Source organism: Rhinichthys klamathensis, unplaced genomic scaffold (genome assembly GCF_029890125.1).
Source record: "Rhinichthys klamathensis goyatoka isolate OS25496 unplaced genomic scaffold, OSU_Roscu_1.1 h1tg000021l_1, whole genome shotgun sequence".
In the NCBI taxonomy this organism is placed as follows: Eukaryota; Metazoa; Chordata; class Actinopteri; order Cypriniformes; family Leuciscidae; genus Rhinichthys; species Rhinichthys klamathensis.
In genome coordinates, this window is record NW_026606572.1 from 3,879,978 (window position 1) to 3,901,982 (window position 22,005).

Sequence of the window (22,005 nt, forward strand, 5' to 3'; positions counted from 1 at the left end):
ATTGTTTTTGGGCTGTCACTAATGATTATTTTGGTAATCGAGTAATCTGTCAATTATTTTGACAAATAATCGAGTAATCGGATACGTTTTTGGGCTGGCACCAATGATTATTTTGGTAATCGAGTAATTGGGCGATTATTTTTATTATTATTAAATATTTAATATTTATGATTATTAAAAATGAAAATAATTGTTTTTGGGTGAGGGTTTAAACTTTTATCTTGAAACTATGATGAACAACAATTAGCATATTTGGATATTTCGCTCTGTTGGCATAGGCTTATAAATGATTTGCGTTACAAATCTAGTAAAATGGCACACATTGCGTTCCCAGATATAAGCAACAGATGCGCTCCACGCAAGTACTTGATCACAGGCACGTTGCGTTGCTATTAGTGCTGGGCCGTTATCGGCGTTAACGTGCTGCGTTAACGTGAGACTCTTATCGGGCGATAAAAAAAATATCGCCGTTAATCAAAGTTGGGTTGGGATCATAAATAGCTTTTTCGAATATCGTTATATTTTCGCGCAATTCTAATGTGTAGTATGACGCCGCGCCTACTGTCACAGATCGCGCAGTAGGGTATTTTCCTGTCAGGGACACAAGGTGTACTTTTACTTTGTTACGTTGGGCGACGTTCCTCTCGTTACTTTATTTTAATGCAATACGTTGTTAAATGAGTTTATTCCAAGCGCGCTGTGTCCTTTGTATGGGCATGAGCGATGCTCATTTACAAATGAATCACTCTTTTGAGTCGATTCTGTTCAAAGACTTCATCAAACAAGTTGTCAGATCATCTGTCTAAATCGGTTCGCGAATCAGTTGATCTGTTCAGTTCCTCGCGCACTGAATCGTCTGAAGCGCTTTCAATTCACACTCGGAGTCGAAACAGGAAGATTTAAGAGCATCAAGAGCGTTGGATGAAGTGGCCGATCTACAGTCTAGTCTAGTGAATGCAAATCTGCAAATGCATCATATTTTTGCCAGCGATGAAGATCTTTATTAGTTGAACATCTTCGTATGCTGTCTGTGAATGAATGATTCCACAGGACGATACATTCGATTTCATTTCATTCAGCATTGTGTGTGTATTGCGCGTGTAGGCTATTGCGCAGTGGCATAATCACACGAATAGTTTACATTGATTGAAACTAATTTGTTTAAAAATGAGGCTATTGCAGTAACAAGGCAGGTTCACATAAAATTCTTATGACATATGATGACATTATTTTTTGATCTAACGAGCATTGGCGATGCAAAAACGGACTGTCGTGCGTATTGTTTTTTTTCTTCTTCCAATTAGCCTACTATGTTAAAAAAAGGACGAAAACATGTTACTTGTTCAATTAATAAACAGTGTGTTTGATGACAAATCGCTAAAGATGAAATTGGCCTCCCTTTCTGTCATTGCGTTTTTTTATTTTTATTTTTTTTACGATATTCGACTTTTGCTCCTCGATTGTCGAATGGCATTTTTGGCAGAAATGCACATCCCTACGCGAGGCAAACTATTCTCAAAGACTTACTTTTAGTCATTATTTGGGTAGCACACATATTCTGAATGCCTTCGGGAGAATTCAAATTAGCCATTTTAATCTAGATTAATCTAGATTAATTTCAATATTAATCTAGATTAATCTAGATTAAAAAAAATAATCTATGCCCACCTCTAGTTGCTATATTATGTTTTTTTATAATTGGATTTTATATATCATGCAGCCTTTGAAAATGGTCTACAGGGCTCCATTACAAAATGCTACTTTCACATTGTTTTTCTATGTAAACATGCGCTAGACTGACGTGTATAACCGTTGCGCTCGCATCTTGTGTGTTTTTTTTAGCGTCTCGCGCATGACACAGCGTTCTCAAAACATGGTGTTCAAGTTAAAATAAAGTCAACTTTTTTTTTTTAAACGCGTCTCGAGACCTTAAGTTTTTTCCCATTCCACTGCCCGCGTCTTGCATTTTTCAAAGCAAAAACACGTTCTGTGTGAACGAGCCCTAATAATGCGGTTCATGGATTCTTGTTCATGGAATACCTCACTTCCGGTATTTTGGCTGTTAATTGGAAGCGGGTAAACTGCAATCAAGGATTTTTTAAAATAGAGGACTCGAATTTAATTGAGGAATCATGACAACCATATTTGAATATATTTTAAAATGCAATAAGTTCCTGTGATGGCAAAGCTGAATTTTCAGCATCCATTACACCATTTCTTATAATTATCAATGTTGAAAACAGTTGTGCTGCTTAAAATTGTTGTGGAAAGTTATACATTTTTTTCCAGGATTGTTTGATAGACAGAAAGCTCTAAAAGAACATCATTTAGTTACAATAGAAGTATTATGTCTTTACTGTCTCTTTTGATCAATTTAATGTCTTTGCTGAAAAAAAAAAAAAATTGACCTCAAACTTTTGCACAGTAGTGTATTTACCTACTCTCAAATCAAAACAACTGACACACAATTTGTGATTTTCAACTGTAAGCAGCAGATCCATTTATAGCAAGCCTTGCACCATACACATCCGCACCTTAAACTTGCATAACAGCAGCCATTAGCTTAACCAGAGCATAGGAGAAGTTCAAAGCACACAGAGAAATAATGAATTGGAATCATGGTCTGTGGTCTCTGAACAGTGGGCTGCAGGTCTGGTAGCCATTACACCCCAGACTGTGAGATCCATGTGAAGGCTTTGTGAGCACCGGACGCTGGACTTTTAATGGCTCTGCACCGTATGTCCGGCTCCAAACACACTGATGCCTGACACTACGAGCTCTAGTTTCCCCCCGCAGCGATGCTCATAACACACACCGCAACAGCAGGACTCTGTTTACAGCTGCAATGTGCTTCTGCTACTTGCAATAATAGGTTCCATTGCCCTGAATATTATATGTTTCAATAATTTGCATATATGAAAAAGTAAGTACTTACGAAGGGAAGACTCTGCTCCTTTTCCATTTGCCTTCAGACAGTATTTCACAGTGAAGCTAAGGGAAAGAATTAGAGTAGAATTGTGTTAATGCACATTGTTTCCATGATATTCTCAATGCATAATAGTCAAGGCATAAACTACGTGTTTAAAAAAAAAAAAACAGGAAAAAGGTTGAGTTTAGTGATATATTAGGGATATTTAAAATATTTTTACTATGATTTTGCAGGTGATGTAATGCACTTTTATTTGGCCATTATGTTTACATCATTCATGAAACATTTTGCATCTAAATGGCTACGATGGCTGTTTGGTTGAAATTGTTTGATGAAAAAACCTTGACCCACCAGGAAACTGTGGTGGTTGTTCCAGGTAGGGTGCAGCTTTTGTCTTCAGGGTTCAGGATCTGTGGGCTGATATCCAGTGTGGTGTTCACACTGATGACGGGACGAGCCCTAACAACACAAAACAAGCAGGTATCATCAGTCTGCCATTTTAGAAGGCTCCTTAAAGTGTAAGATGGCAGAAAAATCACAGAAAAATCATTAAAACACTGCAATTTAGTTTTAAAGGATCATTTTAGTTTAGCTTTACATGACTCCCTGAGAATTAAACAGGCTTTTGTTGTTGCTGTACCTTTAAGAAGTCTATATGTAAAAGACCTATGTTATGATCGGCTATCCACACTGCATATAAATCACTGCCTAATTCACAGACCCATTCATGAGGGCGGGTCAAGCTTCAAAATACTAAAGCACCATAGATATAAAAATGTGGTTGGTAATATAACTATGTTTATGTTTGTGACATCAATACTGTGACGGATTCTGAATCACCCATTTTTGGAGCTTAGTGTGCATTAATGGCCTGGACTGGGAAGGGAGTTTTATCATTGTAAACATCAGAGTGTGACTCCGCTATCCTTTTGACTGCTGTTTATCATTATTCAGAGCTTATTTTGCAACAGTGACCAGCTGACTGTACCATAATGCCTTTTACAGGCTTATTATGCATATGCATATACAGTATATGGCTTATTATGTGTAGTACAGAGTCAATCAATGCCTGGTGGTCTTCCATGTACAAATATAGATGATGGGAAATGTTCCACTGTTATTTTCTTTTAATTCAGGCCGTAATTGCCTTCACTACTTGCACATAAACCAAATTAAATGCTGCTGAATTAAATGAGACCACCTGCAATAGCTTATCCGTCCTGATCATAAAATTCTATCAAACGCACGTGTGATTTCAAAGTGCAGAATAAGCATACTGTACCTGTACAGAACAGCTTTGTCAGCTCCAAACACCCCCACAATCAGGTCTACAAAAGGACAGAGAGTGGGAGAAAGAGAATGAGAAGAGTAAACGAGAGGAAGTAACTTTGAATTTAGGTGACAGGAACTTATCAGTTGTGAAACACTGCAGAAGATGAGTGAATGTGTAAAACAGCAATGAGTGTTGAAATCTAACCAGGATATCCATTCTGATCAACATCTGTGCCTCCGTGCATGGCGTAACCAAAGCTAGAAGGCATGGAAGCAGACGCCCATGTTCCTTCTAAAACTTGAGAGGCCACAGGATTCGGCCCTGTGGGACGCCCGTTATGGATGTACACCAGGCCCCGGTGGAACTGCCCACCATATGGGGCAGCAATAGCCACATCTGAGAAAATACAGAGGGATTAAACATAAAACCGGTCTGGTTATTGATAAATGCCATGGGCAGTATTGTTTGTATATATGCTAGTACAGCCATTGCTCAAAAAGCTCATGAGTCATGATTACTGTTGCACAATGAGGAAAAGAAGACAATGACAACAGCAGCATGACCATGACCACAAATGACTATGTATGTTCTGTCTTGTCTGATGTTGCACACAACACAGCACACAAATACAAAGAATAAAATGAGAAGAGTAAAAAAAGTACCATTATATCCATCCATATTGAGGTCTCCCACACTGCAGATTGAGCTTCCATATCGAGCATAGATCTCAGAGCCTGTGAGTTTGATGACACTGTTGAAGGTGAAGCCACCTTTTCCTAGGTAGACATAGACCTGACCAACCTCCCTCAGTTTCCCATCTGAGCCACGGTCCATGAACAGAGGAGCCCCCACCAACAAATCCATCTTCCTGCAGGACGGAAATAAAAGGTTTATCCTATTGGAAAAGATCACAGCAAGTTCACCAGCGGGGAAATTCATGTTGAAAATAATCGCTGAATATGTCACAGAAGTGATCGTAATAAGCGCACAGTACTGAAACAGATAAGCTGATCACAACACATATTTCTGCTCACTATAAAAACAGGGCCTTTCTGAACACAAAAATGGTCAACAAGTTCAGTCACAGAGCAACTTATCAGGAAACTTTATCTTCACTGTTGCACAATGTTCATTTTAGTTTTTTTTTTTGGAGATATTGCCAGAGAATGAACAAACACTCTCAAACCATTGCTGTGCATATATTTAGGGTAGGTTTACTTGGCACAGGGTCATAAAAAGTGATTGTGTAGACTAATATAATTTTAAGCAGTGGTTCTCAACTGGTTAAAAAAAAAAAAAGCAGCATTAAGCATTAAAAGCATTTTTTAAAAAACATTAAAATGTCCAAAACATAGGTGAATGCACACAAAATATTTCCCTCTCCTTGATAAACAAGATTGACTTACTGAGTGAATGACATGCCTGCTTTCATTCAGTCACATTCTTATTCACAAATGACATGTCACAAATTCAATTCACTCATGAATCTGTTCATTCAATGCCACTCGAAATCTCGTTCAGACTCAAAACACTGGCATAATTCAGAAAAGCATACTACTGCCATTTCTACTTTTTTATAAAAAGATAGAAATAGTAAGAGAGTAGCCTATTTGCTTACACTAAAGTCAGTCTTTGGAGGCAGGGGAAAAAGCCACCAAAGCAGTTGTATGCTTCATTGGGAAGACACTTAAATAAATTATGAGTGCTAGAAAGTGTACAAGAATGGTATGTTCCCTTGAAAGATTCATTCAAAAGCACAGTTTCTTTAATGAAACACTAACAGAGCAGTTCCAAATAGTGATGCTGGCCTAGCAGACACTACACAGAGACACAGATTAGGAATATATATATATACATATATGAAACTGTAAACGAAATTGATAATGAAAATTGGTGAACCATATAGTAGGCTACATGTACCATAGAGCCAATGCTACTGATATCAAGTGTTGTTTACATTTAAATGATCCTCAACATTCTATGTCAGTCCAGGAGCTTGAGTTGATTTTTGAAATTAACACAACTGTTTCTGAAGCCTTGAAGCCTGAACACACTTGCTGCAAGCTCTTCACAACTCTACAATTTGGTAAGTCTTAGTGATTTGTCCAGTCTTTGTAGTTCTTCTTGATTCATTATCATGGAGCAGCGTCGGTCAAGAAGAACCAGGGCTCTTCCCGCACACCTGAAGGGATTATTGGTGGAGGACGTCTCTTCCAGTCCAGACCCCTGTGAGCTTTCACAGCTGGCAGCTGTAACATCAGTCAGGTTAGATCACACTTACAGCTGTATCTCTGCCAAAGCTCAAAGACCCACAGGTTTGGAAGAGCGCTACCTGAAGAACGCTGCTGTCCTTCCCGACATCCGTCCAGCAGTCTCAGTCTCTTCAGTGGACGTGTGTCAGCAGGATGAGCCTGTCTCCATCCACGGCTACAGCGTACAGGCCTACCAGGACATCTACCGCTCTGTGGTGGAGCCCATGATGAAGACACGCAGTGGTCGGCGGCGTCCCTACAGTCTTAAACTAGGACTGAAGATCAAGCAGCGACTGTGGGAGACACTCAACTGCCCTTCACTGGTGGAGACGGAGCATCCTGATGGACGTGTCCTGATCACTGAGAGCTTCTCCACAACCAGCAGAAGCTTCGCTCCTCGAATCCACGTGGACATCAGCGAAGAGCCCCTGCCTGAGGAACCCCGAAGAAAGAAGCCCAGACACTGAGTCATCACAGTGTCACATGGAGCCCGGAGTGTCAATGTGTTGCTATCCGGTTCCTAGGTTGTTCCAATTGGTTTTTGGTGCTTTGCCACATGGCTGTCAGGATGTTTTGAATGGTTTCCTTAGCATGCCATGCATTTGCTAAGGATGTTTTGTGCGGTTGTTGGCATGTTGCTTTGCGGTTGGCAGACTCTTCTTATTGGTTTTTCGTGCATTGCTATGTGGTTGTCAGGATGTTTAGAGTGGTTGGTTGATATGCGGTTGCTTTTAAGCAGTTACTGTAGGTTAGGGAAGGTTAGGGTCCCTCACACGGTTTGCAGCTTGACGTGCTGTGAGGGCTTGTGTGCATCAGTGATGCTGAGAGCTACGCCACTGGTACTTCACAACTACTGGTAGGGTCACCCATAGAGGACAGGTCTCAGCTGAGATGCCAGACGAAGACAAACCACCTGATTCTGGACAGCAGCAGATCAACCTGATGTTTCTGGCAGAAGATCAGTCTTGCAACAACATCCTCCAAGTAAAAACGACTCGAACAGAATAAGGTAACATAATGAATTAAGCATTTTATTCTTTATGTTATATTGTATTTTTCAATTAAAAGAAAAATCTAAACTTACATGTTTAAAGGTACACTATGCAAGAATTGTACCTTAATATAACAGCTTCAAAGTCATTTCGGTGGTAAACAAACTCATAGTAGGGCGAATCATTCTGGTAGTAAAGCTTGGGGGGGGACGCCGCTGGAAAAACCAGCAATGCAAGTTTGAGAGGAGCGCCCCCGACAAATCTCGCGAGAATGACAACATGCTTTACGGCAACGACGGCACACACATCAACAACGACGTCACACACATCAACAGCAACATTTGAAGCACGAACACACTTGCGCGCATTTCAGACGTGATACTCGACGATGGAAAAAGCAAAGAAAACGCGGTCGGAAGAGACTAGGAAAAGGAAAAGAGAATCTGACCGCGTGAGGAACCGGACAAGAGTCCCACTCGGTCGGGCTTTCACTCGTTGGCGCGAGCTAAAAAGCAGCACTGGATGCAACAGTGATGCTTACCTGGCGATCTTGTTGATGGACTAGTAAGTAAATCTTTCTAAGTTTGTGTGCATTTTATTTTGTGATTTCACCGGAATGAATAGAGAGTCTCCGCAACGGCGATAGATTGAAGAGCGCGTCCGAGTGAAGACTGCGCGCGTGCCGCCACAAGAGACACTATGTATTAGGGGTGGAACGGTACACAGAAGTCACGGTTCGGTTCATACCTCGGTTCAGACATCACGGTTCGGTACGATTTCGGTACAATGGAGTGAAAAGCAAAGCAAAAATGCAGAAGGCATTTTCATAAATGTCTTAAACCTTGTATTTTTTTAAATAAGTTTTATTAATAAAGGCATAGAACCAGTTTATTTGTAGTGCACTGACAGTAGTTTTATATAATTAGTTTATTAATTAAATTATTAAAAAGACGAAAAGACCTTGAGATATGTTTGGTAATTGTACCTGAATGAATTTAAAATTAATTTGCTATTTCAGATCAAGATATTTGTTTTCCTTCATTTTAATTAACTAACTTTATTCTCATCTGAATTATAAATAATTGATTTCCGTATAAAATAATACTACCATAAAAACTTTTGTTAACAGTTGTAGGTTACAGTTTGACAAGAGTTTAGAGTGTGACAAAAGCACAATGTTGTGTTTTATTGCCAGTGTACACAAATATAAGTAAACAATTTGCAGTTTTAATGATGTCCTGTATGAAAAAAATGACGGAGTATGTTTTTACGTTTCCACTGTTCGATCGCCCGTGCCTCTCTCTCTCACACACACACACACACACACACACACACACACACACACACACACACACACACACTGTTCATCGCGCGATTCGCGCCCGCGCCTCTCTCTCTCTCTCGCACGCGCGCGCACACACACACACACACACACACTGTTCATCGCGCGATTCGCGCCCGCGCCTCTCTCTCTCGCGCGCGCGCACTCACACACACACACACACACTGTTCATCGCGCGATTCGCGCCCGCGCCTCTCTCTCTCTCTCGCACGCGTGCGCACAAACACACACACTGTTCGATCGCGCCTCTCTCTCTCTCGCACACACACACACACACTGTTCATCGCGCCTCTCTCTCTCTCTCTCTCTCTCTCTCTCTCTCGCGCGCGCACACAGACACACACACTCCTGCATTGCAATCTTGATCGCAGCCTGTTCATTGCTGCGTTAACAGTCACACCAAAAGCGAATAGAGCGAAATTTATCGCTATTTAAGAGGGTTTTTTTTTTATTTGTACCGTGTATTCTGCGTGCAAATTCGTGCACCGAACCGTGACGCCCGTACCGTTTCGGTTCAATACGAATACATGTACCGTTCCACCCCTACTATGTATGTATCCATGACACTGATAGCAGCGGACACGAGCGCTCCGGTTGAGTTCAAAAACACATTTTAGCGCTAGATCTCTTATTTAAAGGCACACTATGCAAGATTTGTACCTTAATATAACAGCTTCAAAGGGGTATCAGGCCGTGAGTGCAGAGACCAGTCTATGGCAGACGCTCTGCATGAGTGGCATTTACGACAGTAACGTTAAATACAAGTACTCCACAGCGACTCTAGGGGTCGCTGTTTGACAAAAACGGAATTCCTGCATAGTGTGCCTTTAAAGCTGCAGTCCGTAGCTTTTTTGAGTTAAAATTATCCAAAGTACATATTTGAGAAAATACATAACCAGCCAGTGTTCAAAACTATCTGCTTGCCTTAGCTCGATTCAAAACGGTAAGCTTGTAATAATGTTTTTAATTCCAGTGGTACTGGTGGATTTCCGCGGGAGATTCGAGCATGTCTTTGCGTCATTACGTCACATCTGTAAACATAAAGAAGGAGTCTCGGCTAGTAGGCTATGAGTGTTAGGATGTTGGAGGTGGAGATTTATAGCCTTTTCTCACAGCACTTGATATAATTAAACTTATCAATTTGATGGCGGATCCAGAAAGGTTCAAACGACAATCACCAGTGACAACAGATTTACCCGCTGTAAAATGCGAAAGACTTCGTTCGGACTTCGGAGTGGCTACAGAAAAAAAGAGACTGCAACCGGACCCATGCGAAAACAAGGATACATATCGGAAGGACATTACATGTAGTCACGCAATGCTGACGTTGTTAACATTAACAATTTGAGAACAAAGTATTATTTGCACGGTTTTACATGATATGATAAGCGATTTTTAGATTTAATCAGCACGATTTACTGCAATGTCAGAACCAGAACAAAAGTGGATGTTACTTACTTGTTCAGATGACATTTTCCGGTGAAAATTATTATGTTGGTCATACTTCCAAAAAGAATAATCTGTGATTCTGAATGCCAGAGTCCACACCAACTGACAGCCTCACAGTCTCCTCAAACATTGTGTTCATCCGTGCTGTGCCGTGTCGAACTACAACTCACGTAGAGTTAACCCTCTGGGGACTAAGCCCTTTTTGGTCTGTATTCTCTATTTTTACATTTGGGCTTATAAACCATATGTAATGTAGATGGAACACTATGTGTTTGGTATCTATGGATTCAGAAGACCTTAAGCTAACATAAGCATGCATGTAATGTGTTTATAAAGGAAGTATGAGTGAAAAATGTACAATAAACTAGAGAATTTCAAAAACGGAAATTCGATTTTTGTCATTTATTTCTGAAAATCACACATCACACAACAATAGTGAACAGTTTTTGAACAAAAAATATATTTGTCAAAGCCTTTGCTTGACAGACATGTGTAATTGTTAAATAAAATGTGTAAAGAACAATGAAAAATTTAACTTTATTTACAAATAGTCCTAGGCGTTTTTCTTAGGAATGCTTAGAATTTTCTAAGCAATGCTTTCTCCTCGTCTCTCTCCAGTAATTGTTCCAAAGCTTGTTCCACCGTAAATCTTTACTGCTTGCCATCATAAAAGTGCTAAAACAATAAATAATGTTATAATTGTATGTATATAAATATATATATTATAATTGTTCTGTCTCTCTCTCATATTTCTCTGATAATCCGCTCCGTAAGCCTCCGTTCGCTCTCTCTCCTCCTCTCCATTCAACGCTGTTTGCGTCATATCCCTAACTATATAGTACCACCCCTTGCAAGGCTACAGAGTCCTCTGATTTGCTAGATACGTCATGGTAACCTTCCTCTGATTGGATAAGAAAAATATTTCGCCATCGGCAATTTTTCCATTGGTTGTTGCTTGCGGAATCTGCCAAACAACATCGATTTCATTGGCCCTTTACATAGTGGTATTGCGCAACAAGGAAGTGTGTATATTTACAAGCCGGGTAAGTTATCACTGTTTTCAGCGGAATCTGAGGAAGACGGTAAAAAAGACCGCACCTCTCTATCATTAATAGTTTTTAAGATATTTACACATTTGTAAAAGTATGCCATTTTGGGCGGTACCGCCCAATCCGTCCCCAGAGGGTTAATAATTCCGCAAATAACTGCAACTGCAGATTTCGAACAGAGATGGCGACAAAGAGGAAAAACTGCGGACTGCAGCTTTAAGTCAATTTAAACTAAAATTAGAGCTGTCAGTTGATTAAATTACTTTAAAGATTATAATTAAAATAAAATGCATTTTTCACAGTTAATAAAAGATTCCTGAAATATGAATTTTTCATTTCATGTCAAAATGCATTGTTTCTAAAGAAAAAGAAAACTAAATAATTAGAAACAAAGTTAATAAATTCCAAACAAAGTTTTACTAAACTAAATTAAAAACTAAAATGTACAGAAAAACAAGCTATAGAACACTTAAACTAAAACAATCACAGTTTTTACACTATCTAAACAAAATCAATAGCTCAGAACTATAATATAACCCTGTGTTGTGGGTTTCCAGAGCATTGTTGGAGTGAAAAAATAATAAAATACACATTTTATCAAGTTGTTATTTTTCTGAGTTTCTTTTCTAATGTCTGATTTATTATATATATATATATATATACATACACACACACATACATATATCCTATAACTTAATGCAAGACAAAGGGCAAGATATTATTATCTTAACTTTTAAAGGGACAGTAATGGAATAGTATGTTTTGGTCTAATTTCTTTTAGACCCCACAGACTTTCATTGAATGGACACAAACAGTTGAAACATACTTTCTTTTGTGGAACAAAAAAAGTTAAAAGTCATACAGGTGAGGGTGAGTACATAAGGATTTAATTTTTGAATGAACTGTCCCTTTAATGTCTGTGAGCTTGATTTCTCTAAGGCCAGGTTAAGAGTCAGTTGTCAGTTTTGAACACATTTTCATGACCAAGAAATGCCAGTTGAGAAACACTTATTTAAAGTATCCATTAGTCCATGAATGGACTTTCTTGAAGGAATAGATTGTCAAAGAGCTTTAATGAAGCTTGTTTATGTGTGTAGACATCTTCAACCTCCCTTCAGTGAGGAAAACATTAAACAGCAAAGTTTATAGCATCACTTACCTGTCATTATTGATGTCAACGGCTGCTACAGAATAACCGAAGTAAGCAGCCATCTAATGTGGACAGAAAAGGAAAAAGGAAATAATTATTCTTAATTGTTATTATGGCTGGTTTTGGTGGTGCTGCCTACAGTATATTGATTCATTTTTTGAGCTTAAGACTCATAAATCTCTGTTAAACCATGTGATAACTGTTGATGTATCACAACGGCAGCAATCACAAGCAGCCAAAAACCCGGGCCTGTCGATGCCACACCTCATGCTCTTTTCTTCTCTCGCTCTTGAGTGCTGGCGACACTGCGGTCAATAGCTTCCAGATGTGGGAGTGGATTTAGGACCTGAACTCTCTGCTCGTAAACAAATGTTGAACATAACTGTGCCATGACCACAAGATTTGGCATGTCATGTGACCTGCAGGCTGCTCACAGGCAAGACTGCTCGTTTAAGTGGTGTAAAGATTTTTGTAACACTCACTTGTGTGCCTGTGAAATTATACATAGACTCCATGTTCCTCCCATTGAAAATGTTGACCTAACAAGACAAAACCAGACAAAGAGCTGCTTCAAGCAGGGTTGCATCACTTTTATGGGTTTTTGTCAGATTCCTGACCAAAAATAATATTAAACTCACATAACCAAGAGCCTTCTCCCCTCTAGGAACTCCTGTGACATAATCTAGAGAGGCAGGAAGAATTAAAAATGAGTTGGACACAACAATGCTTTCATTCAGCAATGAAGCTTCTTGATCCATTTACATAGAAAAATCAGACTTAAGCCACTCATATAATGCACTGCTTCAGTTTGCAGTGCAATGCAATGTATTTAGAGCAGGTCAGACCAACTCATGGTTGTGGGCTGCTTAAAATTGCACTACCATTCAAAAATTTGCGGTCAATAATAATTTTATTATGTTTTTGAAAAATCTCTTATGCTCACTAAGGCTCAAATAAAAAATTAAATTAAAAATCAGCAAAATACAGTAATAATGTAATTCCAAAAAATGAAACATATCGAAATGTCTTACCATCTTCACCATCTTCATTAAAATCACCAACAGCCACAGAGTAACCTAAGACAGAATTAAACGATGACATAAATATCTGCACTGCATTTCTGCTTGTTTGCTTTTTACATTCTGATCACTGCAACTCAAAGCACACAAACATTCATTACATGTGCAACCCAAAATTATATTGAGCTCCTGATTTACAAGTAACAGTGCAAATATAAATCACCACGAAAAACAAAAGATGCAAAAAGGCTTACCCAAATAACTGTCATCATACTGAGCCCCGGCTGACTTGGTTGATAACTGGTTACTGTAAGGAGTAAAAAACTCCTTATTGTATCTATTGATGACTTCAGTGACGTCATCTGAGATCAGCTGACCTGAAAAAAGAATGGGGAAAAACAGTTAGGAGAACACAAGCAGCAAAAGTTTTTTTTTATTCCACTGGGAAATGAAGTGTGCAAGCAATAGATGTCTTGAACCTGCATGTGATGTTAAGCAAAACAGAAAGAAGCAGTGCCAATACAGGTCCTTCTCAAAAAATTAGCATATTGTGATAAAGTTCATTATTTTCCATAATGTAATGATAAAAATTAAACTTTCATATATTTTAGATTCATTGCACACCAACTGAAATATTTCAGGTCTTTTATTGTTTTAATACTGATGATTTTGGCATACAGCTCATGAAAACCCAAAATTCCTGTCTCAAAAAATTAGCATATCATGAAAAGGGTCTCTAAACGAGCTATTAACCTAATCATCTGAATCAACTAATTAACTCTAAACACCTGCAAAAGATTCCTGAGGCTTTTAAAAACTCCCAGCCTGTTTCATTACTCAAAACCGCAATCATGGGTAAGACTGCCGACCTGACTGCTGTCCAGAAGGCCATCATTGACACCCTCAAGCAAGAGGGTAAGACAGAAAGAAATTTCTGAACAAATAGGCTGTTCCCAGAGTGATGTATCAAGGCACCTCAGTGGGAAGTCTGTGGGAAGGAAAAAGTGTGGCAAAAAACGCTGCACAACGAGAAGAGGTGACCGGACCCTGAGGAAGATTGTGGAGAAGGACCGATTCCAGACCTTGGGGGACCTGCGGAAGCAGTGGACTGAGTCTGGAGTAGAAACATCCAGAGCCACCGTGCACAGGCGTGTGCAGGAAATGGGCTACAGGTGCCGCATTCCCCAGGTCAAGCCACTTTTGAACCAGAAACAGCGGCAGAAGCGCCTGACCTGGGCTACAGAGAAGCAGCACTGAACTGTTGCTCAGTTTTGCATGTCATTCGGAAATCAAGGTGCCAGAGTCTGGAGGAAGACTGGGGAGAAGGAAATTCCAAAATGCCTGAAGTCCAGTGTCAAGTACCCACAGTCAGTGATGGTCTGGGGTGCCATGTCAGCTGCTGGTGTTGGTCCACTGTGTTTTATCAAGGCCAGGGTCAATGCAGCTAGCTATCAGGAGATTTTGGAGCACTTCATGCTTCCATCTGCTGAAAAGCTTTATGAAGATGAAGATTTCAGTTTTCAGCACGACCTGGCACCTGCTCACAGTGCCAAAACCACTGGTAAATGGTTTACTGACCATGGTACTACTGTGCTCAATTGGCCTGCCAACTCTCCTGACCTGAACCCCATAGAGAATCTGTGGGATATTTATGGCGTTATTATCCTAGCAAATGTCGAGAGCGCATTATTGTAGCGCGAAAGTACATTAATATAATGCGCGAGCGTGAATCTCTCTGCTCGCGCGCGGAATATGATGTGCCGAGCGTGAATCTCTCTGCTCGCGCGCGGAATATGATGTGCCGAGCGCGAATCTCTCTGCTCGCGCGCGGGAACTGGGCGCGCGCTCTCAGATACACTTCTCTTGTAAGAATTCTCTCTCTGGGCTGAGTGAGCTCGCTGCCTCGCTCAGAGAATATGCCTGCACTTAAAAACGTGTTCAGTGCAATCGCGAATCGCTCCTCTTCCCCAGCTAACAATTTTAGGTTATAAGAACGTTTTCATAACGTTCCCATTAAGTTATAAAAACGTTATTTCTGAATGTTCTAGGGAATTTCAAAAAGTCCCGTTTTTTAGACGTTTTATTAACGTTATTTCTTGGTTATAAGAACGTTCAATTCTCCCGTTATGTTATTTCCTGGTTATAATAACGTTAGAACGTTCAATTCTCCCTTTGTATAAACGTTGTATGTATTAACGTTCTTGCTTGGTTATAAGAACGTTATTCAAACGTTCAATTCTCCCATTATATAAACGTTCTCTTAATGTTTTTCTAAGATAATGAAAAACGTTTCATTCAATAAAAAAACATTAAGAAATGTTTTAATAATTATTAAAACCTGTCTTAATGTTTTTTATATAACAATGTAGCCTATATAATAGGCCTAGCCTATATGAAGAACCTAAAACAAGAACTTTCAGATTTTAAAATTAAGACAAAAATAAATAAAAAAAGACCCATGAATCATGTCTATAATATGTGTAATGTAGTCCACTGAAGTCGAGTTGAATTGAACCCAAGTAGGCCTATAGTTTATTCCAATAAACCGATTTGGGTTGAAGTGACCATATGAAATTAACATGAACATAAACTTGGAAATTGTTGTAAAAATGAGCTATATAAATTAAATTAACTTTAACTTGTGAATGTCATTGGTTGTTTTTGGTCATTATCCTTGTCCTTGTGTTCCCATTGTCTCTTGTCTAGCTTTGTTCCCTGTACCATTGTTGGTGATTCTATGTTTAGTCCAAGTTTATGTTCATGTTAATTTCATATTGTCACTTCAACCCAAATCGGTTTTTTGGAATAAACTATACTTGGGTTCAATTCAACTCAACTTCAGTGGACTACATTACACATATTATAGACATGATTCATGGGTCTTTTTTAAAAATTTTGTCTTAATTTTAAAATCTGAAAGTTCTTGTTTTAGGTTCTTCATATAGGCTAGGCCTATTATATAGGCTTGTTATATTAAAAACATTAAGAAAGGTTTTAATAATTATTAAAACATTTCTTAATGTTTTTTATTGAATGAAACGTTTTTCATTATCTTAGAAAAACATTAAGAGAACGTTTATATAATGGGAGAATTGAACGTTTGAATAACGTTCTTATAACCAAGCAAGAACGTTAATACAACGTTTATATAAAGGGAGAATTTAACGTTCTAACGTTATTATAACCAGGAAATAACATTAATACAACGTTTACATAACGGGAGAATTTAACGTTCTTATAACCAAGAAATAACGTTAATACAACGTCTAAAAAACGGGACTTTTTGAAATTCCCTAGAACATTCAGAAATAACGTTTTTATAACTTAATGGGAACGTTATGAAAACGTTCTTATAACCTAAAATTGTTAGCTGGGGAAGAGGAGCGATTCGCGATTGCACTGAACACGTTTTTAAGTGCAGGCATATTCTCTGAGCGAGGCAGCGAGCTCACTCAGCCCAGAGAGAGAATTCTTACAAGAGAAGTGTATCTGAGAGCACGCGCCCAGTTCTCGCGCGCAAGCAGAGAGATTCGCGCTCGGCATATCATATTCCGCGCGCGAGCAGAGAGATTCGCGCTCGGCATATCATATTCCGCGCGCGAGCAGAGAGATTCGCGCTCGGCATATCATATTCCGCGCACGAGCTTCACGCTCGCGCATAATATTAATGTACTTTCGCGCTACAATAATGCGCTCTCGACATCTGACAGGATAATACCGCCATAGATATTGTGAAGAGAAAGTTGAGAGACGCAAAAGAGGTGGGTAGTAACGAAGTACATTTACTTCGTTCCATTTACTTGAGTATTTTTTTGGAAAATTTGTACTTTTAAGAGTAGATTTAATTGTGGGTACTTTTACTTTAACTCGAGTAGATTTCTAATGAAAAATCTGTACTTTTACTTCGTTACGTTTGGCGACGTTCCTCTCGTTACTTTATTTTAATGCAATATGTTGTTAAAAGCGTAGTTTATTCTAAGCGCGCGCTCTCTCTTTTTTCTGGGCATGAGCGATGCTCAATTCACAAATGAATCACTCTTTTGAGTCGATTCTGTTCAAAGACTTCATCAAACAAGTTGGGCAGATCTGTCTAAATCGGTTCGCGAATCAGTTTGAATGATCTGTTCAGTTTACTGCACGCACTGAATCTGAATCGTCTCGGAGTCGTAACAGGAATATTTAAGAACATCAAGAGCGTTGTATGAAGTGGCAGTCTACAGTACAGTCTAGAAAGTAAATCTGCAAATGCATCATATTTTTTGCCAGCGATGAAGATCTTTATTAGTTGAACATCTTCGTATGTTAGCTACTTCGTAAGCTGTCTGTGAATGAATGATTCCACACGACGATACATTCGATTTCATTCAGGTAATACATTTTACAACCAAACAGATTATTACGCCATATAGCACTACTACAAAGTATGACATTACCCTTTTTTCGGACATATACATTACTTTATACATTAAATAAGCTATCATCGTCCAGTTTATGAATGTGTGTACTGTACACAGTGCACACACACAATGAGTGTGTATTGCGCAGTGGCGTGCGAACTCGACTTGAAAACGAATGCCTTTGCCTGCCTTATGTGACTCAGTTAACCAGTTTAAAGATGCTTTCATAAATATAGCCTACATTTAAATACATTTTGGAGAACAGACAGAAGAAGATCCGTGCATTTGATCGTTGTTTATGTTGGGCATGACATGACTGCGAGCACATATGCAGAGTTTTAACTCTTTCTAATCTGTCAATGGTTCCCATCCCTTGAATGCAAAACTCCATAAAGTCACTTTATTCCGACATTGTCTAATAATCCAAATGTAGTTGTTTAAGTATTACTATACTATTATACAAACCAAAGGACAGGCAATGGTTTTCAGGGTACAGATATACAGAAATAATGTTTGTCTCTTCTGTTTTTGTTGCAAAGATAGCTTATCTAATTATGATAATAATAGTCATTTAAATGAAAAAAAAAAAATCTAAATAATATCATGTTACATATACAATATATATATACATATATATATATATATATATATATATATAGGCCTATGTGTTCCAAAGTAACTAGTAACTAACTACTTGAGTAGTTTTTTCATTGGATACTTTTTTACTCTTACTCAAGTAACTTTTAAGATTATTACTTTTACTTTTACTTTGAGTAAATATTTCTATAAGTACTTGTACTTTTACTTGAGTACAGTTTTTGGATACTCAACCCACCTCTGCGCAAGACCCAACACTCTGGATGAGCTTAAGGCCGCTATCGAAGCATCCTGGGCCTCCATAACACCTCAGCAGTGCCACAGGCTGATTGCCTCCATGCCACGCCGCATTGAAGCAGTCATTTCTGCAAAAGGATTCCCGACCAAGGATTGACTATTGAGTGCATAACTGAACAGAATTATATGAAGGTTGACTTTTTTTTTGTATTAAAAACACTTCTTTTATTGGTCGGATGAAATATGCTAATTTTTTGAGACAGGAATTTTGGGTTTTCATGAGCTGTATGCCAAAATCATCAGTATTAAAACAATAAAAGACCTGAAATATTTCAGTTGGTGTGCAATGAATCTAAAATATATGAAAGTTTAATTTTTATCATTACATTATGGAAAATAATGAACTTTATCACAATATGCTAATTTTTTGAGAAGGACCTGTACATGCATACATGTAAACGTTTAAAGTAAAAACATTCAACAAAAAGTAAAATCATGTAATATTATTTTTAATATGGTTGTATGTTGGTAATATTGGTCTTGTTTAAGGTCTGTAATCTTTACAGACTTTCAGTGTTAGGGAATAACTAACTACAAGTCATGATGCTACTTTCAGGGTGTGTTGTTCACACACTTGTAGTTCGGTTCTCTTGGTCCGAACCAAAAAAAGAAAATAATACATTTAGTCCTGGTTCGCTTAGCATTCACACTGTCATTTTTACGTATGAACCTAAAGATACAAAAAAAGAATTTTGTGATGGAACTTACCAAACATCTAAAACAAGGCTGTGTACTGGGCTAAATGCCCTTGTTGTATGTGCGTACGTACATATGATGGCATTTTGACCAGCTGAGAACTCGTGAAGAGCTATAAGATGTGTAAAGGAGTAACATAAAACGAAGATCTGCTGCAAGAAGACAACGTTTCTGACGCCTGTACCGAACTGTAATGGACAACGAAGCTCCTATGACGAGAAAAACCAGGTATGCCTTAGCATCCTTTTTAGGGTCACAATTTGTGACATCACATCCAGTTTTTGGTTCGTTTAGATGTCTTTGGTCCGTGTTGCATTCATATTTCTGACGAACCACACCAGAGTTCGGCAGTCTTGATCCACTTGTTAGGTGCACACCAGGGTTCGAATGGCAGAGTTCTCACTTTCGAATGAAACGCACTAACATAGCGAGAGCGTTCGTTTTAATCAAACCAAACCTGTCAAGTGTGAACACACCCTCAGTAGTGGAATAGGAGCTCAGTTTGTTCAAACAAAGTAGCTTTTTTAAGCAACTATCTATCTTTTTACCAAGACCAGATTTAACAACACAGCATATCAATCAAAAAAATTGTCACATTATACTGCTCACACAGCCTAAAGGTGATGATACACAGGGTAACTTTTTGAGCAATGTTGCTGGGCAATCTTGCCGAGCGATTGTTGCTTGGGCACTTTCCCATTGAAAATGGGCAATAAATTTATATCTGGATAATTTAGATTGGGCGTGGGCCGTGTCTCATCTGGTTGCCCGTTGACGGCAACATTGCTCAAAAAGTTGCCCTGTGTATCATCACCTTTAGGGTGAAGCAAGAGTGAAGCAAACACACTTTCCTCAAATGACCTCTCAAGTTCATTTCAGGGAATCAGTGTACCACAAAATGTACCACTAAAAATTGATTAAATAATATATATATATATATATATATATATATAAACATAAATTTGAGTAAGCACTTTCCAAAAGTCCCCCACATAAGTTACTTTTTTCTTAGCAAAATAATTTAGTAATTTAGTTTAGTTAACTCACAAGTTAGGCTATTTAATTAAAAAGTTATTATGATGTAGAATTTTTTTGTACCTTACAAAGTAACTAACAATTCCGCTTACAGTTTCAATCACTTTTCTAACACTTAAGACTTACTTCAAGTCTAACCAAGGTTAGCTTAAGTTACTATCAATCACACCATCACATTCACATTTCTGAAAGCATTTTACTCTCAGCAGGGAGTATAATTATCATACCATTACAAAAGAGACACTCAGCAGAAAAACTAAACACAGTAACAAAAAAACTAAAAACACCTTTAAAATGAACTTTTAAAAACGATCACCGCAGGTCATGAAATTCATGAAAGATGTGTTTAAATGTCTTTTCTGGGCACGGTTCCTAAAATAACCCCACCCTATGAGGTCATAACAGATCTGCGACTCAGTAAACAAGCATTTCAACATCACACAGCACAGCACAAAACATTTCAATGAAACCACAGACTCATCTCCACTGCAGTAGACAGCATATGATTCTGCATTATTTATTGACTTCAAAACAGCTCCCTCTCTTCTGAGCAGCATTTCTCTCACAGGCGGGGACCCGAGACACATTTGTAAATTTTAACAAGTATTGTCGAGGTTGCGCAAACATTCACTGGCCTGTTTTGTGTCAATGCTATATCTGAACTTGCCCTTGGAAGCAAGACACAGCAGACATTCTCTGAGTCACCAAAAAGTCCTGACAAAGGACAACATTGTTGTTTCCCCATTCAGTGCCTTTCAGTGTCAAATTCACAGAAGGATAATAAAATAAAACAGTTTACCTTGCCAATAAAAGCTTCCTGGTCCTCCAATAACTACACGGTTCTTCTGATGGAGACAAAAAAAAACATGTTTTGGTACATTCGGCACAAGTTTGGGCAATAATGGGAAATACAATAAACACAAACAGCAGGGTGAAAGCGGCATATCAAAATTTAAATATAAAAAAAAATTAAGTGGCAAGAAAAGCACCAGCACACTTTTTGAATAAAACATTTCAGAAAAATAAATGTGTAGGTAAAAAAATGGTAAAACATCAGATATAGTGGGGTTTGATATTAATTGTTTATATATATAATAAATGATAGAAAATGTAAAACATAAATGCACAAACATATAAGGGAGAAAATTTCTGTGGGGGAAAAAAATACCTTCACAAAATCAGCACTGAAACCTGCTTGACAAAATCCTTGTCCCTCAGGTGAGTTTGATTCTGATGAAAAAAGAAATACTCAAAGTCATTAAGGTCTTCAGAACTAGCAGATATAGTTTTGAGGAAGTATCAACATGAAGGAAAGGTGAGAAAGAGGAAGACAAACTTCAGACAGAGGAACTGTCATGACCATATGACAACTGGCACACCGACTTTGAATAACGTGTTAACTCAGATGTGTCTTAAAACCATATATGTGTAGGAGATGATACACAACACAAGTATGATATCCCATAAATCTAAGTCAAGACATTTCTGAGGAAGGCTATTAGATATGACCCAATAAGGGCATGAGCAG

General features: G+C 38.5%; 1 protein-coding gene across 1 annotated transcript in view; it reads right to left on the minus strand.

The window, feature by feature from the left end:
* itgav (integrin, alpha V) overlaps positions 1-22,005 on the minus strand; it is a 39,068-nt gene that overhangs the window by 10,384 nt on the left and 6,679 nt on the right. Inside the window, exons 5-16 of the mRNA XM_056241859.1 lie at positions 21,646-21,707; positions 21,277-21,322; positions 13,710-13,832; positions 13,468-13,512; positions 13,075-13,118; positions 12,919-12,975; positions 12,446-12,498; positions 4,865-5,070; positions 4,407-4,598; positions 4,212-4,257; positions 3,281-3,388; positions 2,936-2,991 (exon numbers count right to left, since the gene is read on the minus strand). Coding sequence (XP_056097834.1) covers positions 2,936-2,991; positions 3,281-3,388; positions 4,212-4,257; positions 4,407-4,598; positions 4,865-5,070; positions 12,446-12,498; positions 12,919-12,975; positions 13,075-13,118; positions 13,468-13,512; positions 13,710-13,832; positions 21,277-21,322; positions 21,646-21,707 — 1,038 coding nt within the window. The remainder of the gene's footprint in view (positions 1-2,935; positions 2,992-3,280; positions 3,389-4,211; positions 4,258-4,406; positions 4,599-4,864; positions 5,071-12,445; positions 12,499-12,918; positions 12,976-13,074; positions 13,119-13,467; positions 13,513-13,709; positions 13,833-21,276; positions 21,323-21,645; positions 21,708-22,005) is intronic.